The sequence below is a fragment of the Lissotriton vulgaris genome, chromosome 3_2 (genome assembly GCF_964263255.1).
Source record: "Lissotriton vulgaris chromosome 3_2, aLisVul1.2, whole genome shotgun sequence".
In the NCBI taxonomy this organism is placed as follows: Eukaryota; Metazoa; Chordata; class Amphibia; order Caudata; family Salamandridae; genus Lissotriton; species Lissotriton vulgaris.
Genome location: NC_141690.1, coordinates 283,865,620 through 283,886,226, shown reverse-complemented (window position 1 = coordinate 283,886,226; position 20,607 = coordinate 283,865,620). Strand labels below are relative to the sequence as shown.

The window sequence follows — 20,607 nt, the reverse complement described above, 5'->3', positions numbered from 1 at the left end:
TTGATTTATCTGCAGCATTCGACTGTGTAATACATTCGAGTCTGTGGAAAATCATTTTAACAATGGGTGTCGACCCCCCCGATTATAGATTTCCTCCGGGAACTATACACTGAAACAACAGGAAGAGTGAGATTTGGGACTAAAGGACAACTCACGGATAGTTTTAGGGTGGAAAAGGGGGTCAGACAGGGATGTGTGCTGGCCCCCTTTTTATTCCCCCTGTATACAAATGGGCTAGAGGCCACCATGCTAGAAGGAAGTAAAGATCTCCCCTCAATTGGTCGTCGGCAGATACCAGCCCTGTTATATGCCGACGACGCGGTTATCCTAGCAAGAACTCCTGTTGAGCTGCAGCTAGCACTAGATAGATACTGTGCCTTCATGTCGAGTCTAAACCTGACCCTGAATGTAAAAAAAACATATACTTTGCATGCGGGGAATAAAACTGCAAAGACTAGAAGCTTGTTTGTAAAAGGAGAGGTACTGGACAGAACTGCAACATATCCATATTTGGGAATTGTAATTGATGAAAAATTTAAGTGGAAGGCAGCGATCAATGCAAGGAAACTGGCCTTCCTAAGAGCAACTACAGCATTAAAATCGTTCTATACAATGCCAAATGTGTTAGTACTGCCACGTATGGGGCGGGGATATGGGGTCTTGTGAATGTGGATGAATTGCAAAAAATAGAAAACTCTTTTGTAAGGTACTTACTTGGTGTACCGAAGAGTTCTTCCACTTATGCCTGTCACTTAGAGCTGGGCATAGACTACATATCAGACACCATAAAAACCCAACCAATAATGCTGTGGCGCCGAATATGGGTAACTGAACAATGCCATCTGACAAGATCAATTATACAAGACATTCTGAAACTTGATCATTGTGGAAAGATAAAATGGTTAACATATGTTAAAGCTTTATTAACAGACTTAGGGTATGAATTTTTTTTCGCTGAACCGGAAAAAAAAAACTGAGATCTCTAAGGCGGATTTAAAAAAAACATGTCTGGCACATTTGGTCCAGGAACGCCTGCTAAGAGAGATAGAGAAACCGTCTGTTCAACAAGGCTTATTAGCTCAGACTGTGTTTTCCATTGAACCCTATTTGATGTATAGATTAACTCAATTTGAAAAATTGTTGCTGACACGTTTCAGACTTAATATGTTTCACTTAATGGTCTCTTTTTCCACTCAAAACGATTGGTCATCAAAATCAATCCCATGCCCATGTGATTCTATTTTGATACAATCGACCATACACACAACTGTATTCTGTAAATTTTATACAATACCACGAAGGCGCTGGTATTGCCCATACTGAAAAACTGGGGCCTGCGCCAATGCCGTCCAGCATATCTGGCGCTTCAGTACCTTGTAGATGAAAAATAGCAAAAGCGATGGTGCGTTTTTTAAAATTCTGTACCCGTCATCGTTCAAATCTTTGAAAAAGATGAATCTTACTGTTTGCTTAATTAAGGACTGAAGAAGATACTGCAAAAACTGCATGTTATGGGTATAATTTTATGAATTGAGATTTTTATATAAACTTTTTTTTACTTTATCGTAACAGCTATATTTTAAAATGTAACTAATTTTTAAACTGTGAAAAGTGTATAAAATGTATTTCATGAACTTTTATGGTATTTCTACAACTATGAAAAACCGAATAAAGTAGGTTTTGATTTGATTTGAGTAGAAGGTCGTACCCCCAAGTTATTGCGACCCAAGGATGTATAAACACAGCAATAATAATAGTCAACTCACCTTCCCAGTCAATGTTAGCCACTGCCGAAAGGCACTGATGAACACTGCTGCACCTTCAATAATAGAAATAATAATTTAGAAAATTACTGGAAAAATACCCATCAACTTTATCCCCAAATATCGGGTAGGACCTGCCCAATGTTCATTCTGTACTTGTGTGAACGCACATCAAGAGAGTGTCATAACAAACTGTATACACTGAGACAAAGACCATGCTTCAGGTGTTGCAGGCGGGGCCAAAGGAGGAATTAGAGTAAAAGGGAGGATCCTGCGTTTTTCCACAGGACCTATAAGAGGGAAACCACGTCTAGCTGATTAATTTTCTGAGCAATCCAAAACAGAAAGTCCTCAAGGTTGTGAGGATTTTTGCCCATCACCGAAATAATATTAACCTGGATAATAAGAAAACCCCACAGCGCGCAGCCTGCACAGGAGGTGAGACCCATGTGAAGCCGCGAGACAAGCACAGGCAACAAATTTAATCAGGCGTCTAGAAAGGAGAACAACCCTAAGCATATTTCAAATGTACATATGCCAAATTAGCATTGAGATAATTAGGATACAGAGTGAAGCCGTCCAGAACAAGACATGCGGCCCCATGAATACTTAAGGGGCCCATATAAAAAGTTTAAAGTGGATGGGGTAGGGTGCCATTAAACCAAATCTGCTGATACCAAACCGTAGAAAGAACTTCAACAAATGCGTAAGGGTGATAAGCCACCGGAACCGCAGCAACAATATAAGCATGAAAAGAATCATCATTCGCATTCACAGCGCGAAATGCAACCCAGGAGTAAAACACTTTGAAAGGGTACGCAGGATCTGCTTCAACTATAAAAACTAACGGAGACCCTGCATTGGGGACTCCATGCCGCAACAAATATTGAGTAACCGCTCTGCAGGAATGAGCAAGAATTGCATCTGGTTGAGCCACTAATCAGAAAAATTGGATTCCAACGGTAGCATCCAAATTTATCAAATCCCTTTTAGAATTCAAGCTTTAAAAACCTACAGCAATAGGTGATCCCTTCAAACTGAGGAGTCAAAGCCCTCCCACCGCAGACATCCCCTGGAAATGGTGTGGTGATATTGTGGACAAGCACAAGTGCTTGAGTTGTATTAGACATAAAAATGTGCTCCGTGTAAAAACTGCTTTTAGCCTTCCTAATAGCAGCATAACACTCTCTCTGAGTCTTCCTTAATGCTATTTTAGCCAATGGGCGATAGGCCTGTCTCAACTGCCCTCCCTTTTTTTACAAATCTGCTTTAACTCCTTAAGCGCGCTAGAGTACCAAGGTTTGGAAGGAGCGTTTCTAACTCGCTTATTGGCAAGAGGTGGGGATAAATATTCCACAGACTGTGAAATCCAGTTGGTAAAGCTCACTAAAGCGCCACCCAAGTCCTTGGCAGCACTAGGGCGCGTGTCGGACAGGACTCTACACAACGCAGAGGGATCTATTCTTTAGGATGTGAGATCCCATAACGGAATAAGTCACCTGAATTGTCCATGAAAAATGGATTGAAAAGTGATCGGACCAAGAAACTGGAAGAGGTCCCTGAACACATAAAGGGAAATTCGAGCAGACTGGGTCGAAGATGTGGCCCTCACTATGAAACGGAGAGCTGATCCATTGGGTGAGTTGAGCCAGGTTCAGCGAATCACAGAATTTCCTAGTATCACTTGCCTCCACAAAATCAAAATGAATGTTAAAGTCCTCGAGCAATAACAAGTTCAAAAAGAGCAAAGACCTGGGAACATTGACTTCAGAGGAGCCAGGGCGCCGGTATACCAATGTAAAATGTAAATGTAAATGTAAATTGATACTTGTATAGCTCACTACTCACCCGCAAGGGTCTCAAGGCGCTTGTACGAATACCGCCCTGGAACCCATCCTGGCTTTCCCTGTGAGGCGTCCACTCCTGGGCACCCCCAAGGTGAAGCCAGGCATCCTAGCGTTGTTGGGGCTGTTGTGGAGATTAAGCAAGCTATTGCCCAGAGTTGCAGAGTGGGACTCCATGATTGGAATAGGCACCGAGGCGAGAATTATCAGGTCCGTGGAATTTTGAGCCCAAGACCCGCCGAGGTGGGGAATTGAACACTGGTCCCGGGCTAAACCTCTGCATCAGGGTCTGCCGCTCTAACCATTGAGCCACACTTCTCCCCCTAAGATGAAGTGTGAGGATATGATGATGGAGAAGTCAAGTTCCTCCCCATCCCCAATACCCTCAGTCTCTCCACGCTTAAAAACCCATGTGTCCCTAAACACTACCGCTATACCTCCCCCTCTTCCCTCTTTATCGTCAGCCCTAGCTATTTTATACCCCGCTGGGATGGCTAATTCAATTACGGTGGCAGAGGACTCGTTGAGCCAAGTCTCGGTTATGTATAGTAAGTCAAGCGGATCCTCCGAGAGGAGCTCAAACATATCCGGGGCATGTTTTACTAATGAGCGGGTATTGATTAGAGAAGCCCGTATACAATGGCCTTTTTGGGCAGCTGTAGGGGCAGGATTTGGAGGGGTGCTAGCTACCAATCGGGTGCAAAAACTAAAGTTGCACTGTTTGCAACTATTGTTAAGGTTATCAAGAACCATCCAATGTCTCCCACACTACTTACCTCTATGTGAACCAATAGTCAACAGTTCAGCACGACTATAGGTCAGGCGACAGTCTGGCGCTCCAGCGGGACACGGGCAGCGTGGCTGGTGTTGGCCGCCTCCGGGATGCTGATGGGCGCAGACGGGCTTGCCTTAGGCGCGCCTTCGGCACGCCAGCCGTGAGTCGGTGCAGTGCGCATTATTATGTGAAAATGCCCCCAACAACTAGAACACGTCCTGTCCAAATGGCTGCCTAGATTGTCAAACCAGGATTCACAATAGTGCGTGGTGAGTGCAGGAATGCGGTCAAACATTCACTTTGTCAATTTTAAAATCAGTAGAGCAGCACAGGTTAGAAACAATTAAGAACACTCTAAAAATAAACCAAGTGAAGTACGAGAGAGAAAAGAACAGCGTATTTTCACTAGCAACTCCCCAAGTGAGGTTGGACAGCTCTTTGTATTTCTGACAGTACACATAACACCATATACACTGGTTACCATCACAGGTCTACAACGGAACGGTCATTATGTGCCATATGCATACATGCATATATACATACATGCATATCAACATGCACACTTACATAAATGCATACATGCATGCACACTTACATACATGCGCACATACATACTAGCAAACATACATACAATCAAGCATACACACATACATACATACATAGCTAAACAGTCCTTCTTAAGACGCTCCTCCGAAGCTGGTGCACAAGTGAAGTTGGGCAGATCTTTGTATTTCTCATCACTACAGATGAAACCACATACACTCGTCACCATCGCACTTTCACTGCTGAATGGTCATTATGCACCATATACATACATGCATACATACATAGATGACTACTTGGGGAAATGACAATTTCTAACCTCATTACAATTCTCTGCTCCAGATCCTAACCATATCCTGCCTATGCATTTGAGGCTCATGGGGCTTATTTATGAAATAATCATGCAGTGCGTCAAGTCCTCTTGCTTCGCTGCATGATAGGGAAAGGGCAGGAACGCAACATAGTTAACATAACATGGCACATTTCCGTCTTTTCCCAGCACGGGAGCACAATGTGCAGCCTAGCACCAACGCAGGGTCCCTTGGACCATGGTGCCAGGCGGCCTGCATTGTAAGCTGGATTGTTCTGGTGCAGGAAGGGGCACCTGAGAGGCCTTTTCCTCATTCTACGTGTGCTGCAGTGAGATAGTTCTCGTTACACCTTACATGGAGATGTGGAGCACGTTGATGCATTCACGGGTCTAACAGTAATGGTAAATCTAGGAATGCGACAAAATCCATGGGTATGTGCGTGTGAACAGGCACTCTCCACCCATGGAACGCCTCCCTGGGGCAGAGTAACGCAACGCAGCGATGTGCGCTGTGATGCGTAACTCTAGATTTATCAAGCCGTGCAGAGTCATGCAAGGGGACCCTGCATGGCTTGATAAATCAAACTTAAGAGTTGTGTCGCAAGGGAAATGCATTTCTTTTATAAATATGCCCCCATGTTTCCTGCATTTGAGCTAATTCAGCGCTGCACTGTCACATCTGTGACCGCAATACTGTCGCGAGGATACTATGTCAACTTGTTATCCTTCTGAGAACAAATATCAGAAGCAAATAACTCTCTCTCTGTTGCTTTTCAGGTGTGACCTTGTTCACTGTGGACAATCAGGGAGTCATCAGGGAGGGCCCGCCCCCAGCTGCTTACAGCGACGATTTCACATCCAGAGCTCGTGTTCTGGGGAAGCTGTGCGATCCAAGCCATGTGCTCTTCAGCCCAGACGGTCTTCTGTATGTCGTGAAAGGTTCTGATATATATAGCGGTCCCAAGCCTTCAGACCCATCCAAGAACTGGCTCCAAGATACTGCAAAGCGCGTCGGGAAAACAGACTGGGGAAGATTCAAGCGCCTTTTCTTCCACCCCAAAGGAGCACTTTATGCAGTCACTAATGAGGGTGAGCTCTACACAGGCCCCGCGCCGTCCAATGAAAACCAGAGTTGGTTGTCCACACAAGCTACCAAAGTTGGTAGTAGCGGTTGGGAAGTATTTGACGCCCTCTTCTTCGACCCCCAGGGGATACTGCATGGAGTGACTGCAGATAACCTTTACAAGAGAAGTCCTCCAACGAGTGCATCCATCAGCTGGATTGTGGGAAGCGAGGTCATTGGCAGAGGAGGTGGATGGAGCACTTTAAGCCACTTCATGTCTTTTACTCCTGATGGCAAACTTTGGTGTGTCGCCAAATCGGACGGAAAGATCTACACGACCTCTCCGCCAACCGGCGTGGATGACAACTGGATTGGAAGAGCCCAAAATCTGGGTTACAGTTACTTCTTTAAATTCATGGCCTTCACGAGTGAAGTCAAGGTCTGTGGCACTGCAACTTAGTGTCGAGAAGAAGAGCCCATCACCCTTGTCTACGTAAGTATGACGTCATATCCTCGCCCATTTCCATCTCTAACACACTTTCCACAAAAGCTCTTAGTTCAACTTTGCCTTTAAGTTTTTTTTGTTGCAATTCTTTCTATTAAACGAATGCAAGTCGACATATCAGTTTACGTGAAAAGGAATGGTACAAATTGAAAAGTCATACACTATTGTGCACAAAAGCCATACAGGCGTTGCATGAGAGAGTACAATGGTTAAGGCGTAGACGGTTGTTCAGGTAAGGGAATAGCTGGAGGGACACATATATTACCTCGATTGGCATTCCATTTGCTCCATATAGAGGACCATTTTTTGGGGCACCCCCGTGCAACATATACCATTTTTTCTCTGAACATACAGCAGTCCATATCTGCCCTCCAGGCCACAATTTTAGGTGGTTCCCCTGCTCCCCACAACTGTGCAATGTTCCTTTTAGCCACCATTGGGCCCAGTGTGACCCATGTTTTATCTTTACTGTTAAAATCTGTTGGCTATACAACCACAAAAACCCAGGACAGACCTGGGGGAGGGAACCAGAGGCACGGGGTCCTAGGAGCAGGCAGCCTCCAGCATATAATGTTCAGCACACATCTGGCCGCTCCCAGTTGTTAGACCGAGGTGCTACCGTGTTAATTTGGGAGTGCAGGCACAATTGATGCACTTGTAGCCACTCACAGTACTTGTCAGTGCATGTGGCTGAGTGAATTTTTATATAATTCCGTTCTTGGTGCGCTATTTGTTGCTCCTACACTTTTATATTTTTCTTGCAGGCTTGAGTGCATTGGCTGCACAACAGTGGAGTGTAATATAGAGCACCCCACACAGTGGAACCCTCTGACCAAAGCCTGGTAGGAGTGGAGCCTGCTACTTTCTCTCTGGGTTCTGATGAATGCCACAGACCCTACTGGGCCAACTGGCAGAAACATGTCAACCACACTGACCACAGTGGGGGGACAATAAAATCCCCAATACACTGATCACTTATTTTAATTACCATATAGATGCCAGTTATGTTAAAGTTGATATGACATCTATAATGGCCATTTATTTCCAATGTTTTCTTTAAAGGCCCCCACCTAGTTTGGAAGTGCATCCCTGTCGTCAGGTGTATGCCCGCCCTCTATCAAACCAAGTTTTTAGAGGGCGAGGACTGGTCAATGATGAAGCATGACACCCGGGGTGTGTGAGGCCAATCCTTCACTTTTTTTGAGATGCCTGCACTCACAAATGAACACTGTAGCACCTCGGTCTAGCAACTGGGAGTGACCCCATTTGAGCTGAACAAAATCAGTGGGCTCCCAGACATTCAAAAGTCATCTCTTTGCTTTGGGTTGTATGTCAACATCAAGTACCTCACTCACACAGTCATGTATCTTCTTCCTATAGTACTGGACACACCCACATTCCCATATCATATGCATGAACAATCCTACCTGGCCACACTGTCTTCTGCAGTTTCCCTTATCTGCTCTCCCCATCCTAACGAGACTAGGCCCAGAGACATAAAGTCTGTGGAGGACTTTTAGTTGAACTAGGCGCAATCTAGAAGAGATCGCAATCTCTCGTGGGGAGGTCACCGCCTCCTGCCACTCTTCATCATCCAGCTCCAGTCCATCTCTGTTGGAAAGGGGATCTTAGGGCTGGCCGAGCGAGGTCGAGAGGCCTCCTGGCGAGGTTCCTCTCCTAGGATCGTACAGACGAGTAATCACCCCCCTACAGATGGACACCACACAAAGATAGGTTCTCAACGTTTTTATCAATACATTTAGGCAGGTTATCGTAACGATGCAGGGATAACTGGATCCAGGGATCCTTTCAAGATTAGTCTCTGAGGGAAGGGGGTAGCGGGACAGTCTTGGTACCAGCCTGGTACAGGGATACCCTGCGCTCAGCTCTCAATCCTCGAGCTGGGGGGTTCTTCCGTATGGGCTCCAGAGATGGTTTCACGAAGATGGGCCGTGGCAGCGCCAGCAGGGCTCCAGAGATGGTTTCACGAAGATGGGCCGCGGCAGCGCCAGCAGGGCTCCAATGATAGTTCGGCAAAGATGAGCCGCGGCAGCGCAACAGGGCTCCAAGGTGGTTACGGGTTTCAGGCGGATGAGTTCGTCTCGGTGTCTCTCGACTCCAGGATACAACTGCCGACCTGCTCCGGAGCTGCCCCAGTTATAGGTCTGGCGTCCCTTGATGTCCGGACCCTCGCACTTGGGGGCCGGAGGGGCCGGGATGTGCGTGTCCAGACACTCAGCAGGAGGGTGGAGCCAGCGCCCAGGGAGGCTGGGCGCGATCGAAACCAGGCGTCGGGGGACAGTTGGAGGATCATCGAAACTCTTGCCCCCATTGATCCGTCAAGTGGTCTCTTTACCCCCTGGTCGGTTCGTGGTGCTTCGATGTCGGGGCTTCGCTGGGTCTGCGGCTGGGGTCGGGCCAAGGCCACGAGGCCTGGTCGTGGAGGGCCCAAGATGGAGTCTGGGTTTGAGATGGTGGTCCGGGATCGGGTTTGGACTAACCGAGGGTGTTGAGGAGAGGTTGCCGAGTCCCAACGGGGGAGAGCTGGGGGCTGCCCAGAGGGGCGGCTCTCGTGGAGGGTGGATGGTGCTGCTCTCGGCCGGGGAACAGGGGTCGAGGAAGTCCGGGACCCGTCATGCGGGAGGAGTGGGACCACGCCACGAGGCTAGGTCCAACAATCTCCCTCCCAGCTCTGTCCCAACAGTCCCAGGGGATCCGAGGTATTGTTAATCCGTTTTTTATAAATCAGGGATATCACTTTATTTGGATAGTATCCATCAAGCAGCCTATACTCCAGCAGTGAGGAGTCCAGGGGTGAGGTGCACTTCGGTAAATTCGACATGAGTGCGTGTCTGACCTGCAAGTATCTAAAGTATTCCATCTCTGTGAGCTCACAGTCCTGCTGCAGCGAAGAGAATGAAACCACCTCTCCCTTTATCCATAGGTCCCCAATCTTCAAGATATCCATTAGGTCCCATTTGTCGAACCCCTTCGTAGTCCTCAGGGTACCTAGCTGTTCAGCGTCCCACAGGGGAGTGGCTTGTGTGAGCTTCTCTTCCTACCCCAGGCTTCTGTTGGCAGAGTGTTTGGTTGGTCCTGTCAAAGGGAACTTGCAGGGTGTAGCATATAGGGCCCTGTTGTAATTGCCACCTGGCAGCAACCATTTATCCAATCTGTAACCCGGGTTGTCCCAGCAGCGGTAAGTACAATGATTGATTGCTCCCAGGTGCGCAGCCCAGTAGTATCTGTTTGTCTGGCAGTCCAATCCTCCCGTCGTACAAACTCAAGACTAGTTTTTGCAACGCAATGCCGGGTCTCCTGTCCCAAAGCAATTGCCTCTGCATGCCCTCCATCTCCTTAAAATACCTCACCTGGACCAGTTACGGGGAATTTTGCAATGCATAGAGGAAGCGCAGAAACAGCATAATTTTAAAAACTCCAAGTTGCCACATCACGCCTCAGTCTCTGCAGGGGCGGAAGCAGGTTACGCTCGTACCTGATTTTGGGGTTTGTGGTAATAAAGACAACCAAGTACTGGAAGCTTACTCTTTGCACTTGTATAGGGCACCCTCTGGGTGGGGAAGGAGGATCTCCTCGAAGGACGTACATCAGGGACTTACTCCAATTAATTGTGTACCTCGAATATTTACCAAAGTTCGTAGAGATGTTAAGCACTGTATGGAGGGAAGCAAGATAAAGGAAGATGTCGTCCGCATACAGGTAGATGCGGTCTTCCCAGCGGATCCATGCGCCAATGGCTCCAGAGAGAGAGCAAAAGACAGGGGCAACAGCGGACATCCTTGGCGGGTCCCCCGTCCCAGCACAAACACTTCCGATTTCTTGTTATTGACCACGACCTGAGTCAGAGGCTCCACGTAGAGGAGTCGCACCCACCCTATGAATCTGGACCCGAACCCCAGCTTTGCCAAAACTGCAAAGAGATATGGCCACTCTATCGTATCAAACGCCATCGAGGTGTCCAAGGAGACCACCACTGCTACTTTTTGGATCATTTCCAACCTACCTAGAACCCCATGCAGTCTTTGCAGGTTTAGTGCTGTATTTCAATGGGGCATAAAGCCCGATTGGTCAGGGTTCTGCGTTTTACAGGGAAATGGGCCTTTAGGATGGGCACTTGTACTTCTGCTTGCCCTCCTTACATATAGCAACCAGCGTGGCCTGGCCACCCTGTGGGGCTATTTTATCCAGCTTTAGCTTGAATGATTTGATTGGTAGACCGTTGGGACCCAAGGATTTGCCGGAGTGAAGGTTTCTGATCGCCGGTGCTATTTTACCATTCATAAAGGCGCTGTCCAGTGTGTCCCTTTCCTCTGCCGACAGGGAGGGTAGCTGTATGTCCCTAAGCAAAGCTCTGGAATCGTCCTCTGATAAGGTTGAACTCGTTTGATATACAATTGCCTGTGAATCCGTTATTTTCCCACATGTGTCATCAGTCAGCTCAGGTACCAGGCTACTTGCCAATTCTTTTCTATCGAGCCAGGCAAGTAACTTCCTGGCCTTGTCCCCCAAGTCATACAATCTGCTGTCTCTGTCCCTCCCCCAGTGTCTTAGCCATGTTAGTGGTTATGGATTTATATTCGTCCCGTTTGAGCTTCAGGGTATGGAGTTTCTCTTGCATCATCTCCTCCCCAGTCTCCTCCTCCAGAGAACTTCATTCTCTACATGAACTAGGTCTTTCAGTTTCTCTTTACGTGCTCCTGCAATTAGGGAAAGTGCCTGCCTTCTTAATACTGTTTTCAACGCTTCCCAAATAGCTTGGGAGGAGCGTGCCGATCCTTCATTGTCCAGGCAATAGTTATCTGTAGCCTGTAGGAGTGCTTTTTTGACCACAGGGTTTCGAAGGTACCAGGGGTTGATGGGTGCCATCCTCCCCACCTATTTTTTACCCAGGACCAGATGAGCCCATACAGGAGAGTGGTCGGATCTACCCCATGCCATATGCCTAATTTCGTGGATGTCAGCGATCTTGGCTGCTGGAACTAGGAGATAACCTATCCGGGAAAGGTTGTTGTGTGCCCCTGACTGAAAGGTGTGTTGAATTCTGTCAGGGTGGAATGTTCACCACACATAAACAAGGCCCAAGGCGTCCATAAAGTCCGGAAGCTAATTTTGCTGAGAGGATGGCGGTCGAGTAGTCCAGACACAACTGAGTTGAAATCCAATCCTACCACGAGGTGGCGCTCTGATAGCGAGAGCATTATGGCACCCAAGTCTGTGAAGGTAAGGCTCTGAAGACCCGGTGGGACATATACCATCATCAATGTCAGCGTCTTCCCCTCCCATTGCCCCGAGACTGTGGCATACCTGCCCATATCGTCGACCCAAGTGCGATGTATGGAAAGCGGGAAGGAATGTTTAATCATGATGCCCACCCCCCTGGAGCCTGTGTGTGCCACTAGTTGGCAGCCCCATCTATTTAGTGCTTTGCAGGAGTTGCCTACCAGGTGGGACTCCGGAAGGAGTACAACGTCCAGGGAATGTTGTTTGATGTGTTGTAAAACTATGAATCGTTTTCGTTTGTCCCTGAGTCCGTTGATATTCCAGCTCAGGAGTCTAAAGCTCTTGTCCCAATGTGTACCCATTGTTACATGTATGGTCTGTGCATCCCTCCTCCTGTCTACGGAGAAACTCTGTTGACGTCACAAGAACTAGGTAAAACCACCCTACCCCAACCCAACTGCCCTCACCCTGCTCCCCTGCACTCAGTGCTTTAAGCTGCCCATCTAACAAACCATGCAGAGTGCCTGTCGCCCAAACTTGAAACTAAAAAGAGTCTAATATGGGGGTGAGGGGGCTCCGCCACCCGATCCCTACCCAGTTCGGTACGCTATCCATGCTCCCCGTGCCGGGGCGGCCAACGACAATTAGATACAGAAGAATAAATAGTACTGCTGACAAAGTACCTTTCCTCGGAATGTCTCTATAAACCCCCACCCCCTAACAAGGTTTGTGAGTTTAAGGCCACAAAATAGGTCTAATGCACCTTACATTCTGGAAACAGTTTCAGCCATGGACCTGGATGTGGCTGACTCTTAATGAGCGTTATGTTCCTCTGCGCCTCTCCAGCCCTCCAACCAGTCAGCAGCAACCTTCAGAATGATCGAAGAACCAGTCTTTGCCATCTGCCTCCACTCGAAGATGGGCTGGAAATAACATTGCATATTTGACCCCCTTGTCTCGCAGTTTTTTCTTCACGGCAAGAAAGGATTGCCTCTGTTTCTGCACAGCAAGGGTGAAGTTTGGCAAAAAAGGTGATTTCTGCATTCTTGTAGTACAGAGGTGGGGCCACCCTGGCATTTTGTAAGATGATGTCCCGGTCTCGAAAGTTCAACAATTTTGCAAAGATAGGGGGGGGGTTCTCCAGGCTTCGGTCTCCCCCCAGGAACTCTGTGCGTCCTTTCAATCACAAAGAATTTAGACAGGCCTTCAGGTTGCAGATGATTAAGAATAAGGTCCTCTACGAATAGGTCGGTTGCCCGCCCCTCTGCCTTTTCAGACCTTATGATTATGCGCATGTTGTTTTCGGCAGGAACGACTTTTGTAGTTGTCCAGCATGTCCTCTGCAAACCTACCGGAAGGCCTGAAATTCTCTGATGCCTTGCTGCAGGTGCGATGCGTCATCGACGAGGCTGGAGGTAGTGATCTCCATCTGTTTGACTTTCTCCACTATTTTCATCAGGTCTGCCCTGATGAAAGTCACCTCCGATGTGATAGCTTCCCTTCTCTGCTACAGGGACGATCAGACCCCCGAGATAGCGTCCACCACATCCTCCAGTGTTAGTTCGGGGAGATCTCCTTCAGATTTAGCCGTCGTTTTAGCCGTGAGGTGAGGTTCAGAGATTTCTATTTTCGGGAGAGCATATCTATCCAGCTTATTTTGCTGAGTTACTTTATGGCCCCTTGATCCTGACATTTCTCCTAATACTGTAGCGGCCTGGCCCATCTCCCCGGCGAGGCTGTGGCCTCCATTAGTGAATGCACCCAGGTGTGGCAACTCGGATGTGGGGAGCCGAGACCCAAGAGGTCCAATGGTCGAAGTGGCAGTGCAGCAGGGGGCCCACACGTGGTGCGTCCCGTGGCGGAGTGCGACGGCCAGGCATGTGCCACTGGTCAGTCCAGTCTCCTGCTGCTCCGCTATATCACTGACCGACTCGCCCTCCACCAGGCAAACACAAGCTATCCTAATGCTCACTTGGGTGGCACCCCCACTCCACCCCAATATGACTGGAGATTGCTTACTGCAAAGGCTGGATCTCTGCCTCGTAGCACCAGCAGCTCCTCGGGCAGGTGGATCTCGGGGCAACCACTCACCACCGGGTGATATATTACTTCACTGCCTCCCCCACTGCGCTCCAGGTCCAGTGCCAATCACTGCGCGCTGGCATTAAGGCGCTCGCTGTCCATTCATAAGGCCACCAAGGAGGAAATCCCCTAAGGGCTTCCTGTCCATCTGCTCAAGGACTCAGACAAGGGACAGTATCTCTCCCGAGATTTGTGGCGTGCACAGGGGATCGCAGCCGCTCAGGGCAGAAGCGACTCGCTGGGAGTTTCAGGTGCGTGCCTTGCGAAGCAGCCCAAATTAAAACAGGGCATCCGCCATCAGAGGAGTCCCGGCTCACCTCCGTGGCACTGAATGCGATGATGTGTCAGGGGCTTGTGCAGCTTTCGGGGCCTCTGCCCAGTTTCGATCCCTTCGGCCCTGGTTGTTCGCAGCAGCCACGATCTCGCGTTGCTGGCAGGCCCGGTCCGCCGCATCACCACGCCCTGCTGCACCACACTACAGCCTCCGGCTTCAGGGTCAGAGGAGGCCACAAATCCTTTTGGCCGTATCTTCGTTTGCACCGGCCCCGCAAAGTCGATTATTGGCTCAGCCGTAGCCCCGTGAAATCCGACGGTCGCCCCGCCTCTCGGGTGCCAGATCAGTGTTGCGGATGTTAGGAAGGGAATCAGGTGCTGTCGGAGCTACTATAACTTGCGGCCATTACGCTCCGTACCTTAGAGTTTTTAAGTCAAAATTCCTACAGAGAGTTTTCAAAATGTCACCGTCTTTTTTTTTTAGATTTTCAGAAATAAAACACCAAAGCGGGATTACTTTTGAAACACTAGATAATAATGTCCTGCATCTGTTTGGGGTATCCTGCAGGGGTCCTGTTTGCGACCACCAAGCCTTTCAAGGTGGTCATATAAGGAACAATCATGGGTGGAAGCACCTCCCTAAGTTTGGGGGAGCCTAGGATATAGAAAACTATGACATGATTTCCAACAAGGGAGCCACCTAAGGCGGCACTTCCAGAAACTGAGCAGCCTTCAAGGTGAAGAAACCATGAGTGGGGCTTCCCGTTACCACCCCACTGCAAATAAAGCCCTTTGTCTTGAGTGGAACCATCTAACCCCGTATGCTAACCCCTTCGATGCTGGTGACGGAACCATTCCGTCATCAGTCACGGTAGAGGGGTATAAGTTACTATTCCCACCCCACTGAATGCAATAGTAGGATAAGTGTTGAATAGCAGAGGGGTAAAATGTACTATCCCCTCTCCATTGAGTGCAACAGTACAGAAAGTGCTTGAAAGCGAAGAGGTAAAAATTACTACTCCCACTCCACTGAATGCAGCAGTAAGTGTTTGATAGCAGAGCGGCAAACAACCACTCTGGTGAGTGCAACAGTATGGAAAGCTTTGGAAAGCTAGGAGGATAAAAATTACTATTCCTACTCCAGACAGTGCAACATTAGGGAAAGTGTTGGATAGCGGAGAGACAAAAATTACTAAGCACCCTTAAACAGTTACAAAAAAATAAGCATATTTAACAAATTTTACAAATTCATCAAAAATAAATAAACAATGTTTTAAAAATGAAAAATCAAACATATAAAATGAAAACATATTATAATGTTAATAACATGTAACAAAAGCCTACACATATTATATAAAATAAAATATTAAATACTTAAAAAATATATTTTTTAAACTAGAAAATACTGAAATACAAAAAAAGTATTAATACATACATGTATTTATTTTATTTCCAACCCTATAACCCCACACCCAAAAGCAAAACACTTCAACATTTTAAATTAAATTTACTACTATAATAAACATAATTAATAATCAATAAAATATATATTAATACAAATCTAATAAACGTTAATTGACTACACACACTTTAAGAGTATAATATCCATAACACACACCTAAATTAAACTATTAAATAATAAAACACGATTAAAATGTATTATTAACTCAAAAACTAATATTTGCCCCTTTAAAAGTAAAAACAACACATTAAAAAATAAACAAGTACCCAAAATAAATATTAAATAATTAACATTAGATAACAACTATATATTAATTAGTTAAACACAAATTACTTCCCACCATTTACTCCAGTCAACACCACAACACACACCTAAAACTAATTTCACAATTACCATAATAACATGTTAATTCATGTAAATAATATCAACTAACAACAAATTAGTATTTAACAATAAATTTACTACTTAGAACCCTTTATCCATATAAACCTCAATATACACACCTACAATTAATTACACAAATACCATAATTAATTATTTAAAATTAATTAACAACCAATTATTAATTCATCAATTAAAAATAAATTACTTCCCATCCTTTACAACTATAAACACCACAGCACACATCTTAAATTAATCACACAATTACCATACATAATCACCAATTAATTAATTAAAATTATTAACAACCAATTATTAATTATTTAATAATAAATTACGCTGCACATTAAAAACTATAAAATCACAATCAAACAAATATTAATACTAAAAAATATTCAATTAATTTAATATTATTAAATTACTTCCCATACTATTCCCCTCTAAACCCACAACCTGCTACAGAACTAGAAACGCAACATTCAAATAATAACTATTAAAAATGTAACACATTTTTTGAAAATACAAACAATTCTTATACAAAAAAACATACATCACATAAATATAAAATATATTCCTAAATACATAACAAAATTAAAAAAATTATATTTGTAACTATATTTTTGCAAACGATATTAAACACTTTGATATTTTTAACATTGATATTACTTACCTTAAGTCGAAATACTTGACCACAATATTCTTCCTAACAATATTTCTGAACCATGATATTAATGAGACAATATTTGTGCAACTCGATATTTTTACTCAATATCCTTCTGCACACCCCTGTAACTCCAGCTCTCTCATACAGGAATTTCCATACTAGTCATAAGCAACACTCCCTCCTCCCTGCTGGAGTCGACAGAGGTAACCATGTGACCTAAATATCATCACGCACCGCCTTCAAAAGGAACTGAAAAACTGCCACATGCTCAGCATGATGGGATACTGGGGGTCTGTGGGTTCTTAAAGGTGCCGGTAGCAGATTTACAAGCCCCCTGCGCCACCAGCATGTCACATTTCGTGGTGTACTGGTGGCGCAGGGGGCTCCTCCATATTTACAAAGCCATGTAGCGTCACCCTGTGTGACTTTTTTCAGTCCTTGTAAATACGGCCACTTCACACCAGCACTTTGCGTTGAAGGGGCGTTCCATGGGTGTTGCTGTGGGTGTTCCCACGCAACACTCATGGAACCAGACACATCTCCAGATTTAAGAGAAATCGTAAATCTGGAGATGCGTTTGAATGCTATGCCACCCTAGAGGTGGCATAGCGAGGCGCAACGAGGAGAAATGTTTTCATTTCTCCTCGTTTTTTCCTCTTTCAATGTGTGCTGCATTCTACAGCACGCATTGAAAGAGGAAAATGCCTGTAGTGTTTGTTTTTGCACAGGAAGGTGCCACTTCCTGCACAAAAACAATCTCCCCATGACGCAGTCATCCTTGCACCAACGTTCAAGGGTGCCTGCGCCGGCGCATGGATCTATGACAGAATATCGACTACAAAAATATCGACCTACAAGAATATCGAGTCAACAATATCGAGGGCAAAAATATCGACATCCTATCTACAACATGGTAAGTACAAAAATATCGAAAAAATAATATCGTTGTAAAAAATATCGATGTTAAAAATATCGATTTTTTTTTAATATATATAAATGTAAAAGTAAGTATATAACACTAATAAATAAAATAAACATATTTAAAAGTATCTAATAATGTTTAAAATTAATAAATAAAAATATATACAGTAAAGATATAATATATATGTACTAAACAATAAGTATTAATAATTAATTTACTAAAAATACCCCTTTACCCAAAAACTGAAAACTGACCCTGAACCCTAAAAATACCCCTTTACCCAAGAACTGAAAACTGACCCTGAACCCTAAAAATACCCCTTTACCCAAGAACTGAAAACTGACCCTGAACCCTAAAAATACCCCTTTACCCAAAAACTGAAAACTGACCCTGAACCCTAAAAATACCCCTTTACCCATGAACTGAAAACTGACCCTGAACCCTAAAAATACCCCTTTACCCATGAACTGAAAACTGACCCTGAACCCTAAAAATACCCCTTTACCCATGAACTGAAAACTGACCCTGAACCCTAAAAATACCCCTTTACCCATGAACTGAAAACTGACCCTGAACCCTAAAAATACCCCTTTACCCAAAAACTGAAAACTGACCCTGAACCCTAAAAATACCCCTTTACCCATGAACTGAAAACTGACCCTGAACCCTAAAAATACCGCTTTATCCATGAACTGAAAACTGACCCTGAACACTAAAAATACCCATTTACCCAGGAACTGAAAACTGACCCTGAACCCTAAAAATACCCCTTTACCCAAAAACAGAAAACTGACCCTGAACCCTACAAAATACCCCTTTACCCATGAACTGCAAACTGACCCTGAACACTAAAAATACCCCTTTACCCATGAACTGAAAACTGACCCTGAACCCTAAAAATACCCCTTTACCCAAAAACTGAAAACTGACCCTGAACCCTAAAAATACCCCTTTACCCATGAACTGAAAACTGACCCTGAACACTAAAAATACCCCTTTACCCATGAACTGAAAACTGACCCTGAACCCTAAAAATACCCCTTTACCCAAAAACTGAAAACTGACCCTGAACCCTAAAACACCCCTTTACCCAAAAACTGAAAACTGCCCCTAAACACTCAAAATACCCCTTTACCCAAAAACCCAAAAATGACCCTGAACCCTAAAAATACTCCTTAACCCAAAGTTAAATAATATTATTTAATTAGCAATTAATAATTAATTAACAATAACAATAAAGTAAATATATTAGCACATAAGCTGTAATTAATATAATTTAATAATTATTATCATTTTTCCCCAATTAATTAATTAACAGTAACTAAAAATTATATATAAATAAATTACTCTAATAATGTAATTAACTAACTAATATTATTTAATTACCAATTAATTACTAATTTAAAATATGTACCAAATTATATTAATTAATTAACTAATTAATATTAATTATTTGCCAATTAATTACTTATAAATATTTAAAAACATATATTAATTAATTAATTATTATTAAATTACTCCCCACCCTATTCCCCTATAAACCCACATCCCGCTACAGAAAATATATATCAATTAATCAATTAATTATTTCCCAATTAATCAATATTAATTAGCAAATAATTATAATTAATTAATTAATCCTACTAATTATTAATCAACTTACCATAATTAAATTACTTCCCACCCTATTCCCCTATAAACCCACAACCCGCTCCGGTACTAAAACATCAAATTTACTTATAAATTTCTATATTATTATAGAAAATGTATACACATATAATAGTAATTATTTTAAATACTTAAATTAAACATATAACACATACATAATAAAAAACTATAAAATAATACAAATATCGATATTAGTGTCATCGAAATTATTAACATCGATATATATGCTATCGATATTACTAACTTCGATATTACTTACATCGATATTAAGTATTTCGATATTACTTACCTTGGGTCGATATTCTGTCCTACGATATTCTTGCCTTCGATATTATGCTCCTTCGATATTACAGACTCGATATTATGGTAAGTCGATATTTACAACTCGATATTTTGACTGTCTACCCCGGCGCATGGCTGCAGTTTGTGCGCCAGCGCAGTGGGAAGCACAAAGATGCGACATATTCTTGTAAATATGTTGCATCCCTGTGCTTCGGAAGTGCTGCAGCATGCTGCAGGCAAAGGTCTTGCTGTGCCACGCTGCGACACTTCCTTGTAGATCTGTCCCGAAGCCTCTCATTTTAATTGAAATAATGAAAGCTTAGGGCTCTACTCTGTCCTGCTTCCCTTCATCTCTATGCTCTAATAAAAAGGGTTTGTGAAAGAGATTTATGCCGTTATATTAAAACATCATGAAATTATGCACAGATATGGTTCTCCTGGCTCCTTTTTTAAGTACAAGATGAATAATTGGGCCATTGTAGCCTAGTCCTACAGCCTGTATAATATTTGTGTTTTTAAGTGACTCTAAACTTAGAAAGAAATATTGTGAAAAAGTGATCCAGGGTCCCCGGAAGCAGGCATAACTATTCAGGAGCATCTTAGGGATTTTTGGGGCCCTGGGCCAAAAATATTTTGGGGGCCTCTGTTCAGAATAGCTTTGAATTTATGATCCAATTTGAGCCCCTGTTTTCCACACAGTTTCGGCTTCCTCTGCTGCGATCCAGTTTGCATCATAGGCATTAGCGAATATATTCCCGATTTAAACGGACGCGTGCAGCTGACAGCAGTAGGATTTAGTGTTTCCTGCACTGGTATTAGGTTTTCAGTA

The 20,607-nt window shown here is 44.4% G+C and overlaps 1 protein-coding gene across 1 annotated transcript in view; it reads left to right on the top strand.

The window, feature by feature from the left end:
• The window catches only part of LOC147725698 (uncharacterized), a 191,106-nt gene that overhangs the window by 19,775 nt on the left and 150,724 nt on the right, over positions 1–20,607 (top strand). The window contains exon 2 of the mRNA XM_086964375.1: positions 6,013–6,791. Within this exon, the coding sequence (XP_086820501.1) occupies positions 6,013–6,758 (746 nt within the window). The 3' untranslated portion in view covers positions 6,759–6,791. The remainder of the gene's footprint in view (positions 1–6,012; positions 6,792–20,607) is intronic.